We start from the raw sequence: 22,884 nt of genomic DNA, 5'->3' as shown, positions 1-22,884 counted from the left end.
AAAATCCACAGGTAGGCACTGTTTTCTATGAAAATTTTTTATGTGTCCACGTTCTGTTTTGGGGCATTTCCTGTCGCGGGCGCTAGGCCTACCCACACAAGTGAGGTATCATTTTTATCGGGAGACTTAGGGGAACGCCGGGTGGAAGGAAATTTGTGGCTCCTCTCAGATTCCAGAACTTTCTGTCACCGAAATGTGAGGAAAACTTGTTTTTTTAGCCACTTTTTGAGGTTTGCAAAGGATTCTGGGTAACAGAACCTGGTCCGAGCCCCGCGAGTCACCCCTCCTTGGATTGCCCTAGGTCTCTAGTTTTCAGAAATGCACAGGTTTGGTAGGTTTCCCTAGGTGCCGGCTGAGCTAGAGGCCAAAATCTACAGGTAGGCACTTCTCAAAAAACACCTCTGTTTTCTTCCAAAAATTTTAATTGTGTCCACGTTGCGCTTTGGGGCGTTTCCTGTCGCGGGCGCTAGGCCTACCCACACAAGTGAGGTATCATTTTTATCGGGAGACTTGGGGGAACGCCGGGTGGAAGGAAATTTGTGGCTCCTCAGATTCCAGAACTTTCTGTCACCGAAATGTGAGGAAAACTTGTTTTTTTAGCCACTTTTTGAGGTTTGCAAAGGATTCTGGGTAACAGAACCTGGTCCGAGCCCCGCAAGTCACCCCTCCTTGGATTCCCCTAGGTCTCTAGTTTTCAGAAATGCACAGGTTTGGTAGGTTTCCCTATGTGCCGGCTGAGCTAGAGGCCAAAATCTACAGGTAGGCACTTTGGAAAAAACAGCTGTGTTTTCTATAAAAAAAATAGGATGTGTCCATGTTGTGTTTTGGGGCATTTCCTGTCGCGGGCACTAGGCCTACCCACACAAGTGAGGTATCATTTTTATCGGGAGACTTGGGGGAACACAGAATAGCAAAACAAGTGTTATTGCCCCTTATCTTTCTCTACATTTTTTCCTTCCAAATATAAGAGAGTGTGTAAAAAAGACGTCTATTTGAGAAATGCCCTGCAATTCACATGCTAGTATGGGCACCTCGGAATTCAGCGATGTGCAAATAACCACTGCTCCTCAAAACCTTATCTTGATCCCATTTTGGAAATGCAAAGGTTTTCTTGATACCTCTTTTTCACTCTTCATATTTCAGCAAATGAATTGCTGTATACCCAGTACAGAATGAAAACCAACTGCAGGGTGCAGCTCATTTATTGGCTCTGGGTACCTAGGGTTCTTGATGAACCTACAAGCCCTTTATATCCCCGCAACCAGAAGAGTCCAGCAGACAAAATGGTATATTGCTTTCAGAAATCTGACATCGCAGGAAAAAGTTACAGAGTAAAACATAAAGAAAAATGGCTGTTGTTTTCAGCTCAATTTCAATATTTTTTTATTTCAGCTGTTATTTTCTCTAGGAAAACCTTGTAGGATCTACACAAATGACCCCTTGCTGAATTCAGAATTTTGTCTAGTTTTCAGAAATGTTTAGCATTCCGGGATCCAGCATTGGTTTCACACCCATTCCTGTCACTAACTGGAAGGAGGCTGAAAGCACCAAATATAGTAGAAATGGGGTATGTCCCAGTAAAATGCCAAATTTGTGTTGAAAAATTTGGTTTTCTGATTCAAGTCTGCCCGTTCCTGAAAGGTGGGAAGATATTGATTTCAGCACCAGAAACCCTTTGTTGATGGCATTTTCAGGGAAAAAACCACAAGCCTTCTTCGGCAGCCCTTTTTTCCAATTTGTTTGGAAAAAACTAAATTTTCACTGTATTTTGGCTATTTTCTTGGTCTCCTCCAGGGGAAACCACCAACTCTGGGTACCATTAGAATCCCTAGGATGTTGGAAAAAAAGGACGCAAATTTGGCGTGGTTAGCTTATGTGGACAAAAAGTTATGAGGCCCTAAGCGCGAACTACCCCAAATAGCCAAAAAAGGGCTCAGCACTGGGGGGGGGAAAGGCCCAGCAGCTAAGGGGTTAATAAACTTATTAGATGTTTTAGGACCCTTGAGTGCAACAGGACTTCTGCAATGTAGGTTATGCTAGTGCTACCCTACTTGTAGAGTGCCACAAGTCCAAAATGTAAATATCACAAAATATGTTACTGTATTCTCTCCCAGGAAAAGGGCCAGTGTAACAGTTATTGCACAGTGAGCCATTTCTAGATTCACCTGCTGTGGATTATTGCACCATCTAGCTGATCTAATATTTTAAAATTGTAGCTTTGTTTGTGAACCATAGGTGTGTAGCATTGGTGATACATCATGACTTTGACCATTACCCTGCAGAGCCTCAATATGTGACCAACAGTGTAGGTTCTGGAGGCCTCTATCTTGTCATCTCTAAACCCAGGAAGGATGCACGTCACTGTTGCTCATACCAGCCAATCTCACTCATCAGTGTAGACGCTAAACTCTTTACTACCGTTCTGGCAGTTTGACCCGGCCCCCTCATGCTGGGGCTGGTGGACCCTGATCATTCCGAGTTTATCCCCCGTATGCAATGTGGAGACAACACCAAAGGGATCCTACATACAGCTGACAAATCCAAAAGGTTGAGAAGGGAAGTAATGCTGTTGGCTATCGAAAAAGCGTTTGATACATAGCATTTGCCATACATGGACGTGACCCTGAGCCACTGTGGTTTTAGGAATAAGTTCTGTAGTTGGATACTAGGCAGCTCCAGCGACCCAAGGCGGCAGTGTGAGTAAACTGAAAGTTTTCAACCTGATTTTTGATCTGCAGGGGAACACAACAGGGATGGCCTATGTGCACTATATTATTTGCATTATATTTTATAGCCAGTGACGCAGAGATTTTGACTACTCAAAAGCTTGGGCTGGGTTATAAATGCACACCATAAGGCTCTAGTCAGATGTCCTCGTACCACTTGACGACCCCCTCCATTCCCTATCTCTCTTCCTTGAAGAGCTCAAGAAAGGCTTTGGGCTTTCGTAATAATCTCCAAAAGTCACAGTCCCTCAGTTTATAAGCTACACCACACACTCTTAAAGCAGTTAGCTGCTGTGCACCATGTGATGTGGTTCAGTTCCTCCATCTCATATTTAGGGATGCAGATTGTCCCAACGATCCTAGACATGACAGTCATTAATTATCATGCCCTACTGTGCTAGACAAGGGCAGACCCTTCCCAGTGAGGAAATCATGGCCGCTCATGGCTTAAGAGGAAAGCCCCCCTAAAAATAACCACACTCCCCAAGGCCCTCTTTCTGTTCTAGGCCTTAACACCGACTCCACCTGTGGGAGTGCTCAGTTGCTTCAAACGGATGTCAACCATTTCATCCGAGAAGGCAGACGCCCATGCATGTTCCTCAATCTAGCATATTGACCTGCAGCTAAAGGGGGTCTGGGCGTTCCTGACCTCGCTCAGTATTACCAAGCAGCTTCGCTTTGCTTCCTTCTAAAATGGAATCTCCCCTAAACTGTAAAGCATTGGTGCTTTATGCACCAGGCGATAGCAGGATATCTATGGAAAGTGCCCTAGCTCCACTGGAAATAGCAGGCATGGTGCTTATATTCCTCACCGGTCAATAGAGCTACTCTGGCAGCCTGGGAAAAGGTAGCTACCCAGAGAGAGCTGACATACCTACCTTCACCACTTATGCCCATTCTGAGTAAACTGGATTTTACAGCGGGCCTCCAGCCTCTGGCTTTCTCTGCTTGGCAGGGCACTGCCTGTAGATCCATAGGGCACCTTTTAAAGGACTTTTATCATTTGAGCTACAGAAAACAGACTGGTCTCCCCGAAATGGAACTTGTTCACTACTTCTAAATCTGACATTGGGAGATGAACCCTACAATTTTGAGTGGTACCCAGAGGAAGCTTATGCCATACGTAAAAGGGCTTCTAACTAAAGACGGTGATAAGCGCATCATTGTGGACCTGTTTACTTTTCTGGTGAAAATCCAAATCTGGAGAGTACACCAGGCCAGAAAAGATAGTAACAAGACCTGGGGCTCACACTCGTGCACAAAGAATGGTAAGGCATTTATTATAGGATGCGACACACAGCGTGTAACATAGCATGCAAGACAGCCACTAAGATAGTTACGTATTAGCATCTTACTTCTGCCAGATTACACAGGGGCAACCCTACTCGTACGGAGCACTGCTCGTGAGGATGAGCAGTGGCAGAAACACTGTTGAATTTTTTTGCATACATGCCTGAAGCCAACTAGATACTGGGATGCAGTCCTGAATGATACTGACACATCTAGAGACACAGTGCTTTCGCTTCCAAGACTGTCATAGTAAGGGTCGCACCAGTCCTATGTCATACTAATACCATACCTAATCCACTGACCTTTCCCCCTGAGATCTAGACAGGGCGACTCATTAGTTTGGCACTAGGAGCTGTGCTTCAGGTGATACTCTCCCATTAGGGCATGGACAAAGTATTCACACACACTACATGGCTACATAGAATATGGCATATCTTAAGTATGGAGAAACTGACCCTTGTGACAACCAGTAACAGCTTACCGCAATAAATGGGCTCCATACATCGTGTTAATCTCCATGGATTTAACAAATTGACATGCCCTAAATATTTGCTGTTAAATTATTGCCTCAGACAGCCATGGTTGATGGCACACACATAACAGGAGAGGTTTCCCACGTCAAAGATGGAAGAGTTTTAGAAGACAAACGGCCCAGACCATGCCACTACATATTGAGTACAGAGGGAGTGGAGGTGTACAGGGAACGAGGGGGAATGGTTATGTGGATACCATTTGTTTCATGTCATATCATGCTGTGGCTCTCAGTTGGAGAGAGGCCAAAATGGCACAGGGTTGTTTCTTTTGACTTATATTCTCTTAACTAATAAAACGGTTTTAAACCATAGAAAAACAGTGTGAGAGAATACTTCCTGAAAATGCTAATTCAAGAAGTAGAAATGCTAAATAGAGAGTGATTGTGTTTCCTATTAAAGAACTGGTTATCTAAATAGTTGTTCTGATAAAATTTTGATAGGTCACAAAAATATATTCTCTGAAAGTGAGCAGATAGACACTTGACGGCCGAAGGATTTACCATTTGATTTGGCGTCAGCGCTGACACCTGTGTCCTCTACACTGCTGGCTCAATTTTTCAGTTATCTGTCAGATCTGTTTTCAGCAAGCTGGAACAAGCTGCGAAGGTCTGCCTTTGGACTTATGCAAACCTTGCTCATGCTTTAGTAGAGGACTTTCGTGGACAGAATGCAAGTAATGAGGCAGACTTGCTTAATTATTAAACAGACTGTAAAGAGTACCCACGTCTGGGTCTCAGTACTTCAGTGACATTGCTTTCTCCAAAGTTATTCCTGATTGATGTTAGAGAGTCAGAGGCAATTGGTGTATAAAGCCCCTGTGTCAAATAGTTTTAGAGCAAAGCGTGGTATGCAGGAAGTTGAGTTGGAGACAAGCGAAAAAACAAAACTTCTGAACCAGATGAAAACTTAGTAAGCTCAGAAATGGGTTGGATGTTAACTCGAAGGCATGTACTAGGCATAGGGCTTGGTTGCATATGGTGCAGTTTGGGACAGGGCAGTATAAGATTGCAATGCAACTGTGAGTAGGATTAATTGGGTTTGTTGATTGTAGAATTGTGTGCAGTAGTGTGGAATCCAGTGAATTACGAGGGAGCCCTTTAGCGTCAGCAGGCACTTTGTTGGTTTTTGAGGGTCAGAAAAGTGAAGGGTCAGTGATGTGGTCCATGCAGTTGCCTTTAGCCCTAAAATGTGCCTTGGTTGTGTTGCTGTGCTTTGGCGTTTTATGGTCCCGGAGTGTTACTTTAATATGGGTAGTTGTCACCCTTGGAATTGGATTGGAAGTTTACTATCTGTTCTTCTTGTTCTAGGGATATGGTGTATTTGTGGAGGACCCTAGTTTCTTCCCCCCAAGGGGCGTAATTTCAGATCTAGCCCATGTGCCAGCCATCTGTTTCCATGTTGCAGTTGGTGGGGGCCATACAAGCCTTCCAAATGCACACTATTAGCCAGTAATAGGACCAGTTCCAGGAATCGGGCCAAGGTTTCGGTTTCGGTTTTTGGAACATTTGAATAAACCTATCACTCAGGTGTCCCAGCTAGGTAGGGTGTTGTGCCCCAAAAATGTGGCTTAACTGTTAGCTGACCGTGACCAAAAGTGGGACAGTTTTGTACATGGCTACAACATATGTTATATATCTGCATCCTGTAACTGGTGTTGGGGGCATTGGCCATTTTCTCCAGGGAAGAGGACGTTTGTTTGCCGGGGAAGGTATGCTTTGTGTGTCATGTATTACTGTATTCGTTTGAATTTAGTATTCCTCAACACTGTAGATTGGTAAGCAGGCACACGGTTCCATTTGCTATTATTGAGTCACATGTTTGTCAACTACTCCTAAGATTTCTATCTTTTAAGATGATGTTTGGTCTTATTGTCTGGTTTCATTGTGTAGATGTGGACATGACATGACATGGGATGTTGTTTAATGTGTAAGTATGGGCCATAATTTTAGAGCTACCAGTGCGTTGAGATTGTGTATAATACTTGTAAATTATGTAGTTCAGGTGCCAAGGTGAAGATGTTTCTTTCCACAGAGACATGGTTATGTTTTGCGAAAACCTTTGTCTTCCAGGTCTGCATGCTTGCTTGTGTGTGTGTTTTTTTTTTTTTCAGGTTGAGAAGAGCAGCGCACAAGCGCTGCTTTTCGACCTGTTGTAATCTATTTGTGGGCTTTAACCGCGGCTATCTCATGCCCATCACTTTCATTCCATCCTGGGCTTGCCTTTCAAAAATCCCTTGATGCCATTGGTGAATGCTTTGTTTGTCCTGCCTTGAGGTTGTTTTTTTTATGCCTTGCAAACTGGCCCTGTTACATGGATTATTGCACCGTTGGCCATTTACTTTAGTGTGGGCAAACTATCTTTTTCTTTTGTCTCTTCCCTTCGCACTCTGTGGTGGCCATGGTGCTGCCAGCAGTGCTAGCAATCACTCCGACAAACCAGATTTGCCTGCAGAAATGTACAGCGTGTTCTCAATACAGCATCCTCCTGACTCAGCCAATGCAGCCACCTGCATTTTAATTCCCTATTTTCCCACTTGTTCACTTTCGGTGCTGTGTTCATAAGTTTTTGTGTTTTTTGTTTACTTTGGGCACCATTTTCATTGAACAAGGGCGTTCTGCCGCACCCCTACCGGGCTTGTTTTGCCTCTTGTGGCACAGTGAGACTGTCAGCAACACGAGCAAGCTCTTCAACAAGCCAGATTTACATGAGGAAATCTATAGCCTGTTCACACGACTGCATCCTCCGGTCTAAGCCGATGACGCCGCCTTCGACAGTGGACATTTACTGCTGCTTGCTTGTTTTTAATTTGGCCTTGTATTACTGTCATCAGCGCTGAAATAAAAAAAATCACTTCAATGGAAAATTAAGTTGAAATGCCTAAGTATCGTAAAGTATTTTCCCCAGAAATAAAACCAAGGAGCTGATACACATATTGATTAATTTAACTAAGTTTGACAGCGTAATGTTAATGGCCAACGTGCTAAACTCTATACCATGTCTGTGCGGGGTCAGGCACTCTGACAAGGCCCTTAGAGGTTACTTCCATATGTCTTGTTAAATCAATATTCTTGATTTTATGTTTTACCCCAGTGATGGAAGACTGAATAAAGCAACCTCTGAAGGCTTTTTAAATATAATTCATGTATGTTTAGAATAATTTGTGTAACTTACACACCACACAATTCCACCGCGCACAATTCCACAACTGACAATTCCAATCTAACCCACATAATTCCACTCCACAACACATACATGTACTCCAAACAAATAGTAAGACATTGTCATTTACGTCGTCAATAGCTCAAACTCTGACGCACGCAAGACCTATTGCATTGTAAATGCTTGTTTCTGCTTGGTCACAGTTTAGGATGGATTTGTGGTTTGAACCATGGTTGGTTACCTTATGGCTTTCTGGGCTATGGGTTTGGGTGTTCCACCTTACGGCCCTCTGTGTAGTGTTGTTGCTATGTAGACATCATCAGTTGTCAGCTGCATATTCTCAGGTTACATCTTTTGTGGAAAAGTGGTAGTATGAGTTGGGATGGACTTTTTTTGCATGCTTATTCCTGAGTTTGACAGTGTTCATTTTGGCACAATTTTTGGTTGGGTGATTCTTAAGACCAAAAACTCTACAAATGTTATGGTTTAAGAAACAAACTTATAATCGGAGTCCACTTACCAATTACTTTGTATTAGGTTTTATGGAAATGTTAGACATACTGTGCTGTAACAAGTCTGGTTGTTTCCTGCTGTTTGAAAGCGCCCCTTTCCCAGGGTATGCATTGGTCTGTTGCAAAGGCGTGGTTCTCTTCTTTGTCAGTCATTGTCTTTGTTTCGGTATTAATTAATGAGGTGAGAAATTTGCAGATAACAATATTTTTGTTGGCCTCCTCAATATGAAGTATTTTCTTGTATTCCGTATTGCACGTCTGTCTCTTGTCAATTTCATATCTACTACTAAGGGCTTGAAAAAAGGAGAGTAACTAATGCCTGAATGCCAGGGAAGTGGAATTTACTTCTCCATGGGATATTCAGGCATCTAGTTGGACTTATAGCAGTCTTTTCATTTTATTCTGAATCCTATGTGATACATTGGGAGATCATGAGGTGAGAAATCTGTAGGTCAAGTATCTGCCAGAAACCTCGCTACTTGAAGGTAAGTCACCTATTTGTTAATCATAATTTGTTTCATTATGATGCCTTTCATTGATGTCCAAATCAGGGTGATTCATCTTTGGGACCATTGAGATTTATGGACTCTCAGTTAGCCCCTTATCCAGCCTGTCTAGCTGTTCATCCCTATTTTTGGAAAAAAAATTAAAAAATCTCTAAAACCTTGCAACAACTCTGGAGGCAGAAGGTCTGAATACAGGAATCAATACTCAATGTAGTCTCAGTTGGGCTACTTGTACTTAGCATTGTTTCGTGTAGACACCCCTGTTCTATCGACAGTCTGGGTATTGGCCAGCATATAGATGTTAAGTGTAAATGTGGTCCTCTACATGTAATAATGATGGGTAGTAAGAATGCGAAATAAAAATTTTTACCTTGCAGAGGGCCGCGTTTATTTTGGAGGAGCAGGCCTGGGTAAAGCTGAATAGAATGTAGATTAGATTAGATTAGAATTAGATATAAAAATGTAAAATCGACTATCAACCTGTTTTAAAGATTTGCAGACGTGAATTATTCCCCAATAACGGTCTGGGAATCCCAGCACAATTCAAAACAAAATTGTAGTTATAACTTGTTATGGTTTAAATACAGTGTCATTAATAACCCATCCACCTAATTTTGTTAGCTCTGCTTGGCAACTTTTGTGGGGGTTTAGCTTTACACTCTGCTTTATCAAAAGACTGATGTAGTTCAGTTTCACAGAATGTAGCATTTGAGGAAATCCCTGAACATGCTCATTATGACCCTTTTGAACCATACGCCTGCAGGAAAATTGCACATATAGGAATGATAATTTCATTTTTTGAGTCTTACGTACTGTTAATGGATACCTTTTATGTATAATACCATAGTTGATGGACATTGGGTCAGCCCATTGTATACTAATGGTTGACTTCCTTGTAAATCTCCTTTGTTTGCTTCTTACCTGATGCCTCTCCTTTCACTTTCTTTGTTTGCCCCTCCCCTGGATGATAGCTTCTTTATCACTCCTTTGTTTGGGTGCCTTGTAATTCACCATGACTCCACAACACTAAACTCCCTTTTTTCTTTCTCTTTTAGTACTCAATGGGGAGTGAATGTGTTTTCTTGCCCTGTCCTGCATTGGCTTCTGCCCACATTGCATTCTTGCCTCTTACTCTCTGTTCTGGTTCCTACTATCCAACCTTGAGATTATTAATACACTTCTGAATTATGGGGACATCATCATCATTTGGCTGAAATGCCTGTGTTTTGGTCAAATACTTTGTTTTAAACCATGTGCTTAATGTAGCTTAGAAAATGTTTGCAGAAGATAGCACCTAGATTGGCATTTTTCTCCACCCAAAATGTACCTGTGACTGCACTTTCAGTGTTTTATAGCCATAGGATACTAGTGTTTGCCCTTTAGGAAATGGTCTGTCCTCCGGTGAGGATTCAGAAATACTTTGTCCCACTTCTGTTTCAAAGAGGACCATGGAGAAATAAATTAAAATATTCAGTTGGAGTCTGCTTGGGTTATTGAGTTTCCAAAGAAGAATTTTGGTTAATTACTCTGTGGCACAGTTGCATTCTAGGAACCCTGCATCTTTCTGCTCCGCTCCTCTAAACCGGGTCGGCACCTTGATGTCTACGCTGAAGAAAAAAAGATACACAATGACAGCAGAAAATTTAAAAGTTCCCAAGTGTAGCATGAAATTGCACTGTTTATTCAATTGATACCAGAGGTTGTAGTTGAAATGTATATTTAGTAATGCAAAGATAGTCTCTACAGAAATTATCAGCACTGCAGTGAACATGTGTAGAAGTAGGAGCAAACATATTGGACATGCCTTTTCATGGTTGGGTCTTTTTGATAAACATGAATTGTCTTCTGCAGGTCATAAAGGCTGATGTGGAGACTGATACTTCTCTGTGATACAGATACACCAATCCATGATGCTACATTGAAGGCTCAAGGGAAAGAAATAGATGGCATATTAAAGGGTTGACTAATGATAGCGATAGCAGTTTTCATGGGCCTTCTGACCAGCATGGATACTAAAAGTGATGTTAGTAACCTAGAGTCCAGTACACTGAGCCCGATTTTAAGTGAGCGATCCCGTCTGTGGCTCAAAACTCGTCAGTCGAACATCACTCCATTTGTGATATTCGCCTTATTTAGCCCATGGTGACATAGAATATCCGAACATGAAATGTGGAAGAAAATGACACTGTTGATTATCCAGTGTAGCTTCATGCAGTAGAGGCTACCCCATTGAGCTCAGGTAAAAAATAATCCCTAGCACCGAAAGGGAGATTGTTAATCATTTTAAGAGAATGGCCCAAAGACTCAATGATGATGCAAGGTCTCTGTGTACAAGTTATCTCAAGAATATTGAAGAAGGTGGGAGGGAGGGGATATAGACTAATCTTGTCCTGCACCATCTCAAAACGTTCTTAAGGTAACTGTTAAAAATGACACTGGAAGACCTCATCCCCCACGACAAGATAATATATTTTCAATCTTGTGGGTGTATATTTCGACATACTGAAGCACCCAAATCACCAGACATTCCTCCACTTGACTATAGAGAAAGTGCTGAAGTTTTCGGGTGAATACTATTCGGCCTGAAATTTGTAGCCTGAAGTTTTACATAGTGTTTAGGCCATGTGGTGGCAGCTCTCAGTGCAAAAAATAGTTTGTGTTTCCTTTCTTTGATTACTGGCGGCTAAAGGCATAGTCTGTAAAGACAGTTCAAAAAGTTTCATTCTCTAAGTTTGTTAAAATAGTTTTGCCTTTCCCTTAACTAAGAAATTATCTGAATAATGCACAGTACTTTGCCATATATTTATTCATGTGATAGGCAGTGAGCTGACATCAAGACTTGTTCTTTATTCAGGATTAGGCACATCCTGTCCTGGATGAACTTAAGCATGCTTTTGTAGTTGTGGTACAATTGTTGGATATGAGCAGCCAGGGTACCATTTAAAAAAAAAAAAAAAAAAAAAAAAAGTTAATTTGGAATTTGTTCCTGTGACAGCATTTTGATTTGAGGGTGGGGGGTAGGAATACAGAAGGCTGGGGTTTCTTGTGGAATGCCATTTTCCACCCATTATGCATACTTTTTGCAGCATATATTCATTGTTAATTTCAAATGTGCAAAAATGAATAAGGCACTGTGCCAAAGCGCATGATAAAAGAATATAATGGAGGTTGTGAAAATAAAATTGTTTGTCACAATTTATCTATGAATCAATGTGTTAGGCAAAGAGCCCCCAGTTATTCTTTCCGGGCTGTGTATTCTCAGGTAAGTCCCCACAGAGTTCAAAACTTGATTTATGGTGTGGGAAGAGGAAGAGGAGGAGAGCCAAGGAAATGAGAAATAAGGGTAGCTTTGTACTACAGCAAAACAAGATTGTCCAGATCACCTAAACCTACCTATAGATCATTTTGACTGACATTGATAGTGGCGTCTGTTCAACACCACATCATTTAACTTGCTAATATCAGATAAAATATAACAAATAATGAGAAGAGTAGGAGTCATAAGTGATGAACCCCACTCTAGCAGACATATGCATATATCAATGTACAGCGTAAGAATTAACAGCTGACGTACCTATGATTGGGAAGCCAAACAAATAAGGTACTGCTTCAACAGGAGGTTGACAAATGTAGTACCCCAGAATAGCTGGTAAAATATAGGAGAACCAAATGAATAAGCAGCATAGGAATGGGAGTCCACGCCATGTGACAGCAATTTGTGTACGCACACAAATTTCACCTATAATGGACAACATCTTGCAAATTTCAAATGGACCATAATGATAAGGAAAGAAGCACTGTGATACATTATAAACATACCACCCCCTGCTGTAATTAAACTAGATGTTGGATCACAGTTCCCAGCAACCCTCTATCATCTCCAGATGGGAAATCTTTTGTTGAGCAAATCCTGTTGAACACGTCCAGTTTACCATTTAGTTTGTATATCACTCTCTCACATTATGCAATCCTTTGCATTTCCACTAATCAGTCATTACCATTCAGTGTGGTTCCCTGTTCCCATTGTCTGAGGTTACACAACTTATATGCTGCTATATAAGTACCCAGCCACCTATGTATGTGAGCGTTCTATTAATCAAAACCTGTTAAATCGTGCAGAAGTGCTAAGTAGGAAGAAAGATGTAATGTGATCAAGCTCGTTTTATGCAAGAGACCCCATACTGTGTTCCGATGGGATGTAAGTGAAGGACAGGCCAATAGGCTATAATACAAGTCACAATTATCTTTCATTCATCTCCAGCAATTAGCAGGTGCTAATTGTCGAGCTATCTTAAGCTTTTGCTCCGACCAATGCCAATTACTCAAGACTTAAAAGGATGGAAATTTCAACTTAGATTCTTGAAGCAGCCCGTCATGGTCCTGTATTATAATGGCTCAGTTTTCCAGGGTAAATTCCTTCCCTAGTAATGTCTGACATGTGAGACTTGTCGAACAAAGTATGGTAGCCAAGGGTAGTGATTTGCTTTTGGTCCATTTGACCCAGAAACCACTTGTCTAAAATGACTTTAGGTACATACGTATTGTAGCACCGGTGAGTTAACAGAGTCAATTGGTGGGGTGCCAAGGGAATAATCTAAGCAATGTACTAATTGCCAGTACCTCCATTGCTCATGATCACAGAGTCTGAACTCTGAAAGGTATAGAAAGGCTTCATCTGTCAGTCTTTGCATGTTGCAGGATGGAAATAGCTCCAGCTATCTCCTCTTCAGTGATTTCTCCAGTAATGAATGTCCAGACCTCATCTGACAAGGTACGGAGTCATAAAGGTTTGAGAAATGCTTTGATTTGCTTAATTGTTGCAGTACATGCAGGGGTATAGAGGGCTGCATTGTAAGAGTCAAAACGGTCTACTGTAGCTAAAGAGTGCATCTTGACTTGGCCATCCACTCCGCATGTGGCTGGTATGATTGTCTGTAAATTCCTCTAGTGTAATTAGGCTGCCAATAATCTCCCTGCTATCTCCTCTTGACCGTATCGTTGTCAGCTTAATCTCACCAGGGCCTTGTCAGCTGAGTCTGTAAAGAAGACATTTAGTCAGTGTTAGGTGACTTCCAACTCTTTCCTCCATGATGGTGGCAGGTTGTTCACATACTGTCTGTCTGTCTGTCTAGGTTATGGTTTTAACTTCTAGGATTTGTTGTTGTGAACAATTTCTGTTCTTTGCTATGGCCACATCAGGCATCATTTTCCCTCCCAGGGTTGGTTTACTAGTGACGCAGATCCTTCATTATCTGCTGGATAAATACGGGTGTGTTGTCTGAGCTGGTTTTGGTCCTGGGGATACCTATAGGCCATTGCCTACATGTGCCATCTGGTAGTTGGAGGTGCTACGTTTCCAAGGTCATATGCATGGGGGAGTGGTCAGTAATGCCACCCTCAAGGACATCACACTGTAGAACATCTGGCAGCAGATGTCGTTGTAGTAGGTAATAGTCCATTCCTGATTAGATGCCATGCAGGCAAGAAAAAGGTGTATTCCCTGTCTGAAGAGTGCTACAAACTCCAGATATTGAGTAATGCACAATAGCTCAACAGGTCTTGAAACCAAGTGCTGCCTGCTCTATTATAGAGATCAGGCCACCTGGATCTTTTCAAGATTGGGTCCATAGCCTAGTTCTTTTGCTCTCCAGGGAGCAGAGATGTTTTACATATATATCTGTTTGGTGAGTTGAACCAGGTAATGTATTTTATCCTCGTTAGGTGCATCTATCGACCCAAGTATAATGGTACTGTCTATAATGTGCAGTTTAGCAGAAACAAAATAGGCTCTCTGGGTCCACCCAGGTTTTGTGAATCTTACGGTGCAACCTTTTTATTAATTGGTATAGCCACTTCACATTTTTGTAACAGCTGCAAAAGGGAGAGGTTCCCTTGGGCGTTAACTGTCCTACTGCTAATGACCACTGTCCCAACTCAGTCCCTCTTCAGCTTTTAGGCTTGTACTGTAAAGAGAGGTCTTCTATCAGTGTGTTTAAGCATAGGTAATTAAGGATTTTCTTAGCTTTACATAATGTGACATCCCATTGACATTCGAAGTAATGATTGAAAATGATGTTGGCATTTTGGAGCAATCACTGCAAGTTAGGGGGGATGGAGAGAAGGCTATATCTGAATAAAACATAAATGTGTTAGGTGAGTAAAGTATTTGTGACTGACGGCTTACAAACAATACAACCAGCTAGTCTGGCACGCCCTATGCTTTGTACAACTAAGAAACTGAAGTCCTGTAGGTGGTCTGCTGATAAGTGAATGTGAGTGAGCAGTGCTAGAAGCAGAGAAACCTATCTATGCTGGTCTGATCCAAGGCGATCTGTACAAAGGAGATAAGGTAGATGGAAACTCTGAAAATAGAACAGAGTATTGGGAAAGTGTAAGCTTAGAACTGTGAAAACAGTACCAAGTGATGGTAAAGTATAAACCTAGAACTGTGGTCCTGGGCTAAAATCTATGCTGCTCAGCATTGATTGAGCGCCGCACTCTGTGGATAAACACATAAGACTGAGAAGGAGGAAATCATAATAGAAGGTACAGGGATGTATTATTGGGAGGTATTGAACCTATGATTTACTTGTGTTCTGCACATCAGAGCATTAATGAGAAAGGGAAAGCAAGAGGCAGGATGTGCAAATGTGGCCAACCTTTAACGTGACAATAGGTAGTCCCCTGTACTGAATATGGTACTTTGCATGTCTTGGGGGCCGAAATGATAGGCCACTTACAGTAATCCGGAAGTCCAATTAGATTTAGCCACAAAAAAAGAGAACCTATACGGCAGCAAGCATAAACACCACCCTCTGAGGAAGGTCTTTGCGTCATCAAGGTTCTCCATTACAGTTGCTGGTTCAGTTGAGGTCTTAAGTGATGCACAAGAGTTGTTTTTATCGCTTTCCTTCCCTCCACAGCTTGATGAAAGATAGTCCTGTCTGATTTATACTTGGATGAGCCATTCTCTTTCCGGTACTTCGAAGGAGGTTGATGATGTGTCTCCACCATAGTCATCTCTGTTTCGTGAGCGAGGTGTGCAATGCCATCGTATCCAGTGTTGATTCATCTAGGCCTTCTAGAAAACACTCCAGCTCAGCTGGCTCAAAGAATTCTCTCTTCTAACCACCCATAATAATTACTATGTACATTGGGTTTAGAAATCCAAAAGCACTACAGATCCCATTGCTGCATACCCGTGCCCAGTGAAAGGAACTTCTTACATTCGTCATTAGCATCCACAGAATAATTTGCTGATAAGGATATCAATGACCCTTATTTTGGAACCGGTCACTTATTCCGTTAGACTGCCAGAAGGAATGCGCTCAAATGGTGGTGGGCATAAAGCACATCTAATAATGGGATGTCACTTCTCTCCTCAGGACTTTGCATGTAACTTGACTAGGTGTGGTCACGGATATTCCAGGGGTTCTGTTTAGGAGATCTGAAGAAGTCTCGTAGCATGGTTGCTAAAAACCTCAGCCCCTTCAGCAGCTTCCGTGACTCAGTAAATGCGAAGGTTATCACTGGTTCTGTCTTCCAGGTCATTGATCTTATGGCATAAGTATTCAGTGTCTTGCTCCCAGTCTGGCAGTTGCACATAATTGTACTTCACCTCGTTGAGCCTCTGAGCTATGTGCGTCTGAAACACAGAAATATCTTGGCGCATTGACTTTACCTCTGACATTATGAGTAAACATTTTATTGTCCATACTGGTCAATGTGTCCCCAGTGACAAAAAGTTATTTTAGGATGACACCCATTGTGTAACCTAAGGATCTTGCAAGCTCCAGATTTGGTATGGTTTGGGGCACCCTACTGCCTCTGAGGATAGGAGCTGGCAGGCTGACGTCCTAAAGGCAGTTGTCATGTAGGTGAATGATCCAGTCACGATGTAAAGGTAAATCTGGAATGTCAAGTACTGGCTGCCCCATTACGTTGATATCAACTCCAAATTGACAGACCTTTTTTTTTTTAGAGGGACCAGTGCAGCTACTGTCGCTGCAATACACAACTGCATATGACCCATGAGCTCCTCAGGGACCTGAATGTCCATAGGCTAGATTACAGTTCAGTCTTGAAAGCAGCCGATTTAAACAAAAAAAAAAAAAATCACACAAGTAGGCCAAGTCAGAGTTCCAGGCTAATAAGCCTATGTGTGCCCCGTGTGGTGTAGGTAGTATGGCAGTACCCATGTAGTTACTGAGATCCTTGAATCTCACTGTTATTACACTTCCTGGTCACGGTTGGCCCTACCTTTGTGCAAGGCCATGTGAGATAGGTCTTCCAGTCCAGTTTTCCTCATTGTCGCTGACACCGCTGACATGGACTCTTGGAAAAAGCAGGTATAAATATGGACTACTCTACAGTGGCATGCCTGTGCACACTGCAGATTTCAATTCAGCAGGGCCTCATTGCCTGCTAATACAATAGCCCTTGACCCGGCAGCAGCTTCACACAATAGTGGAATGCACAGTTGCAGCCCTGTATTTTTTCTGTCAGACAAGCCTCGAGTTGAGGAACGGAATACTTTGGTTAAAGAAAATGGTTGAGTCGTACCCCAAATCACTGAACCATTTGTTGTACTATTACTTTGTCATTTATTCATTGTCACTCATTTTCTTCTGCAGAGAGACTAATATCAAGTCCTAGCGAATGCCCAACACACCCAAAAAAGAGTAACAAAAGGGCATAAACATGTTGGCCACACACTCGTACTAGGGTTGAAGTTCTCACCTACTTTTTTTCCCTTTTAATCCTATCCCAAGGGAGCACAATAAAATAGCTAAGTTCCACCAAGTGGTAGTTTTAACTCTCATCCCTTCCCCTTTTTTGCACTCTCAATCACCACCCATACCTTCACCTCACATAGAAAGTACCCGTTCAGGGAGCTCCTCCCTCTCAAGGGAGATGTAGCCCACAACACCATTGGTGTGAAGAGGAAACCTATGATGAAGCATACCACCTAATGATAGGTGAGGATTTTTATCCTAAACAGACACTTTGTTTTAAAGTACTTCTGTTGATGCAAAGGTGGGTTTCCGCTCACCCACATGTCCTGTGATAGTTTATCTAGTTCCATTTGATCCAGTTTCCAGATGGAGCTGAATTTGATTCTCGTCCAATTAAACCAGAAAATTCTAGCAGTGGCACACGATGCATGAGCAAAGGGACATATGTCCACATAGCTTAGTTATGAAGATTAGACTCATATGGTTCCCTGCCTGTTAACATTTTTGTGGTTAATTTGGGTCTAAAAAATGATGATTCCTTGCACATAATTTGGACTGTGAAACTGTTATCTCTACTCGGATGCAGTTCCGAATGATTTTTCAGAAGGACAAATCCAGGATGGTTAGGAAGGAGTGCTCTTCCTTAACAACAAGTAAAGAAGTCATTGTGAATATCAACCAGCACTGTTTCAGTGTGTAAAAATATGTCCACGAGGGCTGGATTTTCATACTAATCCCGGACTATGTGAATACGTCCAATTTTTGGTATATGTAAATTTATTTTGTGTGGTTGTCTTGAAAATCTGACATAAAACCAGCACTGCACGACCTGCATTAGGTTTCACTGCTTCAGAGAGTCTAGAGCCAATTTGTCTATCAAGAAGCATGTCCTTTTGATTCCGTGTGATTGTACATGTATGTAACATTTTCTAAGATTTTCCTTGATCTAGATTATACAGTAGTTTGTTAGCAACTATGGTCTGAAGTGCCCTTTTTCATGAGGAGAGATCGTATTGCTTTGTTTATCCCTCCTTGGAGCAGTTTTGTTACTGCCTTAGACATAGACCCTGTTACGTGGATAATTGCATGGTTACCGATATGTCTAACTGTGAGCAAACTTCTCTTTTTTTTTTAGTGTCTCTCCTTTGCACTCACTCACATGGCAGCCTTGACGCTTTGAATTGACTTGCTTATGTCAACTGCTTTACTTTCATTTTCAATTTATGTGGCAAGCAAAGTCCATTTAGGAATTTACAACACTTATATTTCTAACTGAAGCAAACGCTAGACCCATTGCATTGCAAATACTTGTTCAGTGAGTGGCAGGGGGCTGTGAAGTGGAGAATCCAGTATTTTGGTGATGCTAGTTATGAGTTTTGTGCAGTGGTCTAGTGGCAATTTACAGGCTTAGATTTTTGTGTGATCTCCTTCTGCACGTGTCTGACGCATCTGTTGGTAGACATCTGAGCAGGAGTGTTAGGGTTTTGTCAGAGAGGGAGGATGATTATCAATTGTTGGTTATTGCTGTGCATTCTTCTGATTTTGACATAAAAGAAGTCCTAAAGCCTTTGAGTTGTTGTAACTGTTGCTGTACATGCCTTCTGTGCTTTGACTTTTCCAAGAGGCTCCTCTGCATGATATACATGTCATTAAATGAAAGGAGGCTTGGAGATTAATTCAGTTTTAGTGTTGTAGATGGCTCAAATCTCCATCAACTCAAGAGACTATCCAATATTAATTCAGTTTCTCCAGTGATATTAATTTAAGCCTCAGTCATCTTATCATTGAAGTTAATATTTTTCCTGAATCGTTGTATCCGATATTTTTTGAAAACGTAAACCCAAACATGAAAATCATTTTGAGTTGGATGTCTTGACGCGGCGTGCTTTTGCTCCATTGCGTTGTAAAGGCTCTTTAGTTAGTGGCCTAGTAAGTATGCAATGATCCGTGAGGCAATCTAGGAAAATGCCAGCCCACCTTCTGGTGGGAATAGTAAGATGGCTACCGAATGCAGTGCGCCCCTCAAACCTGTTATTGCTAGATACGTTCTTGGACTACCACCAAGGTGATTGGTTCGTGTTGTGGCGCCTGTGCTCCAGCGCTCCAGCATCGTTGCACTAGACCACACCATCAAGTGTTAATGTTAGCGCTTAATGCTGGTACAAACGCAGGTTGCGTCCTTGGCAATGAAGGCTGTATTCCCCACGCTTCCTCCACAAACGCAAATGCGATCTGAAGTGTACTTCCATTCTCAAACCAACAAAAATAATTCACTAAGTGACTGAGTGCATGCTAGCTTTATCGATGTTTGTCATCTCTAAAAACACGCCAGTATGTTTAATTGTGCTCACTTGTGCGATAGTCAGTTAATTATTTCTTGACATGCTTCGCTTTTCGGTTGGGTTAGGAAGCGCCATCATAGTTTTACAATTATAGCCCGTGTTAACCACGGTTGCTCAGGAAGAAACAACGAAGGGGTGTATTGTGATTTCTTGCCACATTATCCATGTTTCTATCGGCTGTTGCAGCGCTTGTATTTTTCCTCTGCATGATTTGACGTGTTCCCCTGCTATTATAAACGCTCCATTGTGCATACATTTCATTGTGTGCTTGGAAACGTACTAAACAAAAGCACAGTGCATGTTTTATTTGGGTAAAAGCTCACCTTGACATGTTTTCGCCTCGGGAATCCTGGTTTACGGGTGTAGTACGAGGGGCAGGATTGCGAGTGGAGGGGGAGGGGACGTTGTCTTCGGCTGGCACGCTGATATCAAAGCGAATGTGCTTCTGGACATAGGTTCTAGCGTTCATTGGTTGTCTGAAGAAAGCCATTTCAAGAGTGGATTGGACAAGGAGCTGCGTCAATTTTGTGCCCGTCTCCAAGGCACTGATGATGCTGCCTTCACAGGCTGCCGAACGTCACGGCTCTATCACCCAGTGGGGTGTGGGCTTTTTATCATTCCTCAGTCTCAAGCTCCCTGTTCAATTCTCATATTTGCCTGCAACTGCATTTCTTTAGTTCGTTTAATACCAAATGCTAACAGCATGATATTTTGCAATCACCTAGGTGAATACAAGAAGGACGAACTCCTGGAAGCTGCTAGGTGAGTGTTTCTTTGAATACAAAAGGTTTGAAAAAGCAAGGGGATGGCGGGATGCCGATGGGCTGTCAGTTCTAATTGACTGCCAGCATTTTGCTTTCGGTTCGTTGCCAGACTGGTTCATGGACTCGAATTATTTTCGCCTTTGTGGTCCGCTGAGCACCGAGCTTTTTCGGTACTTAACAGTATGGTGATCAGACGGTTAACATTACACGGGTGTTCGCCTGAGAGCACGTTGTCTGTCTTTCATTTTCTCCGTGCTTTACCCTTAACGTAAAGAGACTACAACCCACATCTTCTCCTAGAATGCTATAGCAGAGTTCATGCGAATAACACGAAAAGCCTTTTGGGGTTTCATCAGTGGTTGTTTTTCAAGTAATAGCGCGCTGTTCGCCTTCTGCTTTTAGGTGCCCTGGTTTTATGTTAATGGCCGATGATTTGCAACCCTGTAGTATCCTGCGCACACATTGAATACATTAATAATCGCATGCATATTCAGATGGAGCATTCAGGAAATGGCTCTGTGTTCAGGGAGAAGCGTCTAGTAGGGGAGAGAAGGGGAGTGTGAGTAAGATATTTAAAGGCACAGGCTTGCCTTGGCAGGTTAATGTATCCATAGCAGCATGTACCGAGAGAAAGGAAAAAGCATCTTAAAGGCACCGCAGGAGTATTGTGAACAGAGCAATCGTGTAGCTTGTTTTCTGCGTTCGCGTGAAGGTTAATATACAGCAGTGATTTAAAAATGTAAACACGTGTACACTTTCCTGATTTAAATGTATTTGTTGCTTCCCATATTTTCCAGGAGTGGGAATGAAGAGAAGCTCATGGCTTTGCTGACGCCTTTAAATGTGAACTGCCATGCAAGTGACGGACGAAAGGTGAGCCATTCTCGTTGTATACGTTACATTTCACAAAACTAATGGCAAATGCCCTTTTTCACCTCAGTTATATTGTATCATGGAATGTGCACATGGATTCATAGCCCTATGTGGGTTGCCAAAGCACCTGCCTGGCCGGTTAGCCGCTAACCGTGCTAGATTGTATGTTTATAAGGCTGTTGGATTGTGCCTGAATATTTGTGGTAAGCAGTTTGGCATCCTGCCTTGGTGACCAGAGTGGTGCTCATCTTTTTTTTTGCGAGTGCAGCGCGTAACGGTGTGGTGGATGAAAACAGTGTGAGAGATAGACCAGCTAGTTTATTGTAGGCTGATGGCTGAGATTAGCTCTGCGGATTCCTGGTTATATGTAGGGTCTTCCTTTCAAAACGTTCTGAGTGGGTCACAGGAGAAGGGTTCCCATCTTGGCTCCTTAAGTCGTTGGGAATGGTCACGGCTGAGGAAGCAGTGGGGGGCGGGCAGGTGTATGGGAGGGGAGAGTATGTGCCGCGATGCATTCTGTTCGTGCCCTCCTCCTTAAGTTCTCATTGAGCAAGATGTGATCAGTTTGGGGCCAGACCTGCAGGGGGACTCAGGGATGTGGAATTCCTATCGCCCAATGCCCAGGACATCTTGTTTGGGGTCAGGGGCAACAAGTTTTTATGTTTACTTTGTCCTTGGGACAAGTAGGCCCAACCCTCTGCAGCACAAACCCTTTGGCTGCCTGTTTACAGAGAGTGGAACTCTCTGCAGTTGAGGTAATGTGTTTCCAAAAGATAATGCTGTTTGAACTTGTATTTATGGTTCATTATTTGAAATCCTTCATTATTAGGGTGAGTGCTGTAAATAAATGTTTTAAGGTCACACTTCACTACTGATGTTGGTTCCAGTACAAAAAAAAAAAAACGTGTATACACGTTTGAAAAGTTTAGGCTATGAGGCTAAGTATAATGCTCCCAGAATGCTCTCTGATTAGATGCAAATGAAGTGTCATTTAGTAAAATGTGTTGGTGCATGCTAATATTTCCCAAAAATATTTCTAATGGAAAATCAGTGTAACCATTTTCAACACGATTATGGCAAGCATGAAAATAAACAAACACTGACAAAGCCAACTGATCTGACATATTTTTATAAGTCTTTTAGTTTCATCAATGCGTGTCTTGTTTTGACATGGCTTTTGTAACACTTTATTGTTGTGGGAGCTATCAGGCCCTCAACACTGTAACAAACACTGGCAAGAAAAAAACCAAAACGTTTTTGAACTCTAAAAGCACACGTTGCCACCAGTGGCATAACAAAGGCCCCGCAGCCGCCCTCCTGGGGGCCCCTTCAGCACAGCACCTGGCCTGAGTGAGTCTGGAGAGGGGGCTCCCCCATGTTCTTTGCAAAGGGGCACCCTCCAGTTTCGTTACGTCAATGATTGCCACTGTAGTTCCTGACACTG

At 42.4% G+C, this 22,884-nt stretch overlaps 1 protein-coding gene across 1 annotated transcript in view; it reads left to right on the top strand.

The window, feature by feature from the left end:
- LOC138296500 (poly [ADP-ribose] polymerase tankyrase-1) overlaps positions 1 to 22,884 on the top strand; it is a 734,848-nt gene that overhangs the window by 26,413 nt on the left and 685,551 nt on the right. Inside the window, exons 2-3 of the mRNA XM_069235671.1 lie at positions 20,529 to 20,565; positions 21,365 to 21,440. Of these exons, the coding sequence (XP_069091772.1) occupies positions 20,529 to 20,565; positions 21,365 to 21,440 (113 nt within the window). The remainder of the gene's footprint in view (positions 1 to 20,528; positions 20,566 to 21,364; positions 21,441 to 22,884) is intronic.

The sequence above is a fragment of the Pleurodeles waltl genome, chromosome 1_2, assembly GCF_031143425.1.
Source record: "Pleurodeles waltl isolate 20211129_DDA chromosome 1_2, aPleWal1.hap1.20221129, whole genome shotgun sequence".
In the NCBI taxonomy this organism is placed as follows: Eukaryota; Metazoa; Chordata; class Amphibia; order Caudata; family Salamandridae; genus Pleurodeles; species Pleurodeles waltl.
The sequence above is the reverse complement of the archived record's forward strand: the minus strand, read 5'-3'. Positions and strand labels throughout refer to the sequence as shown.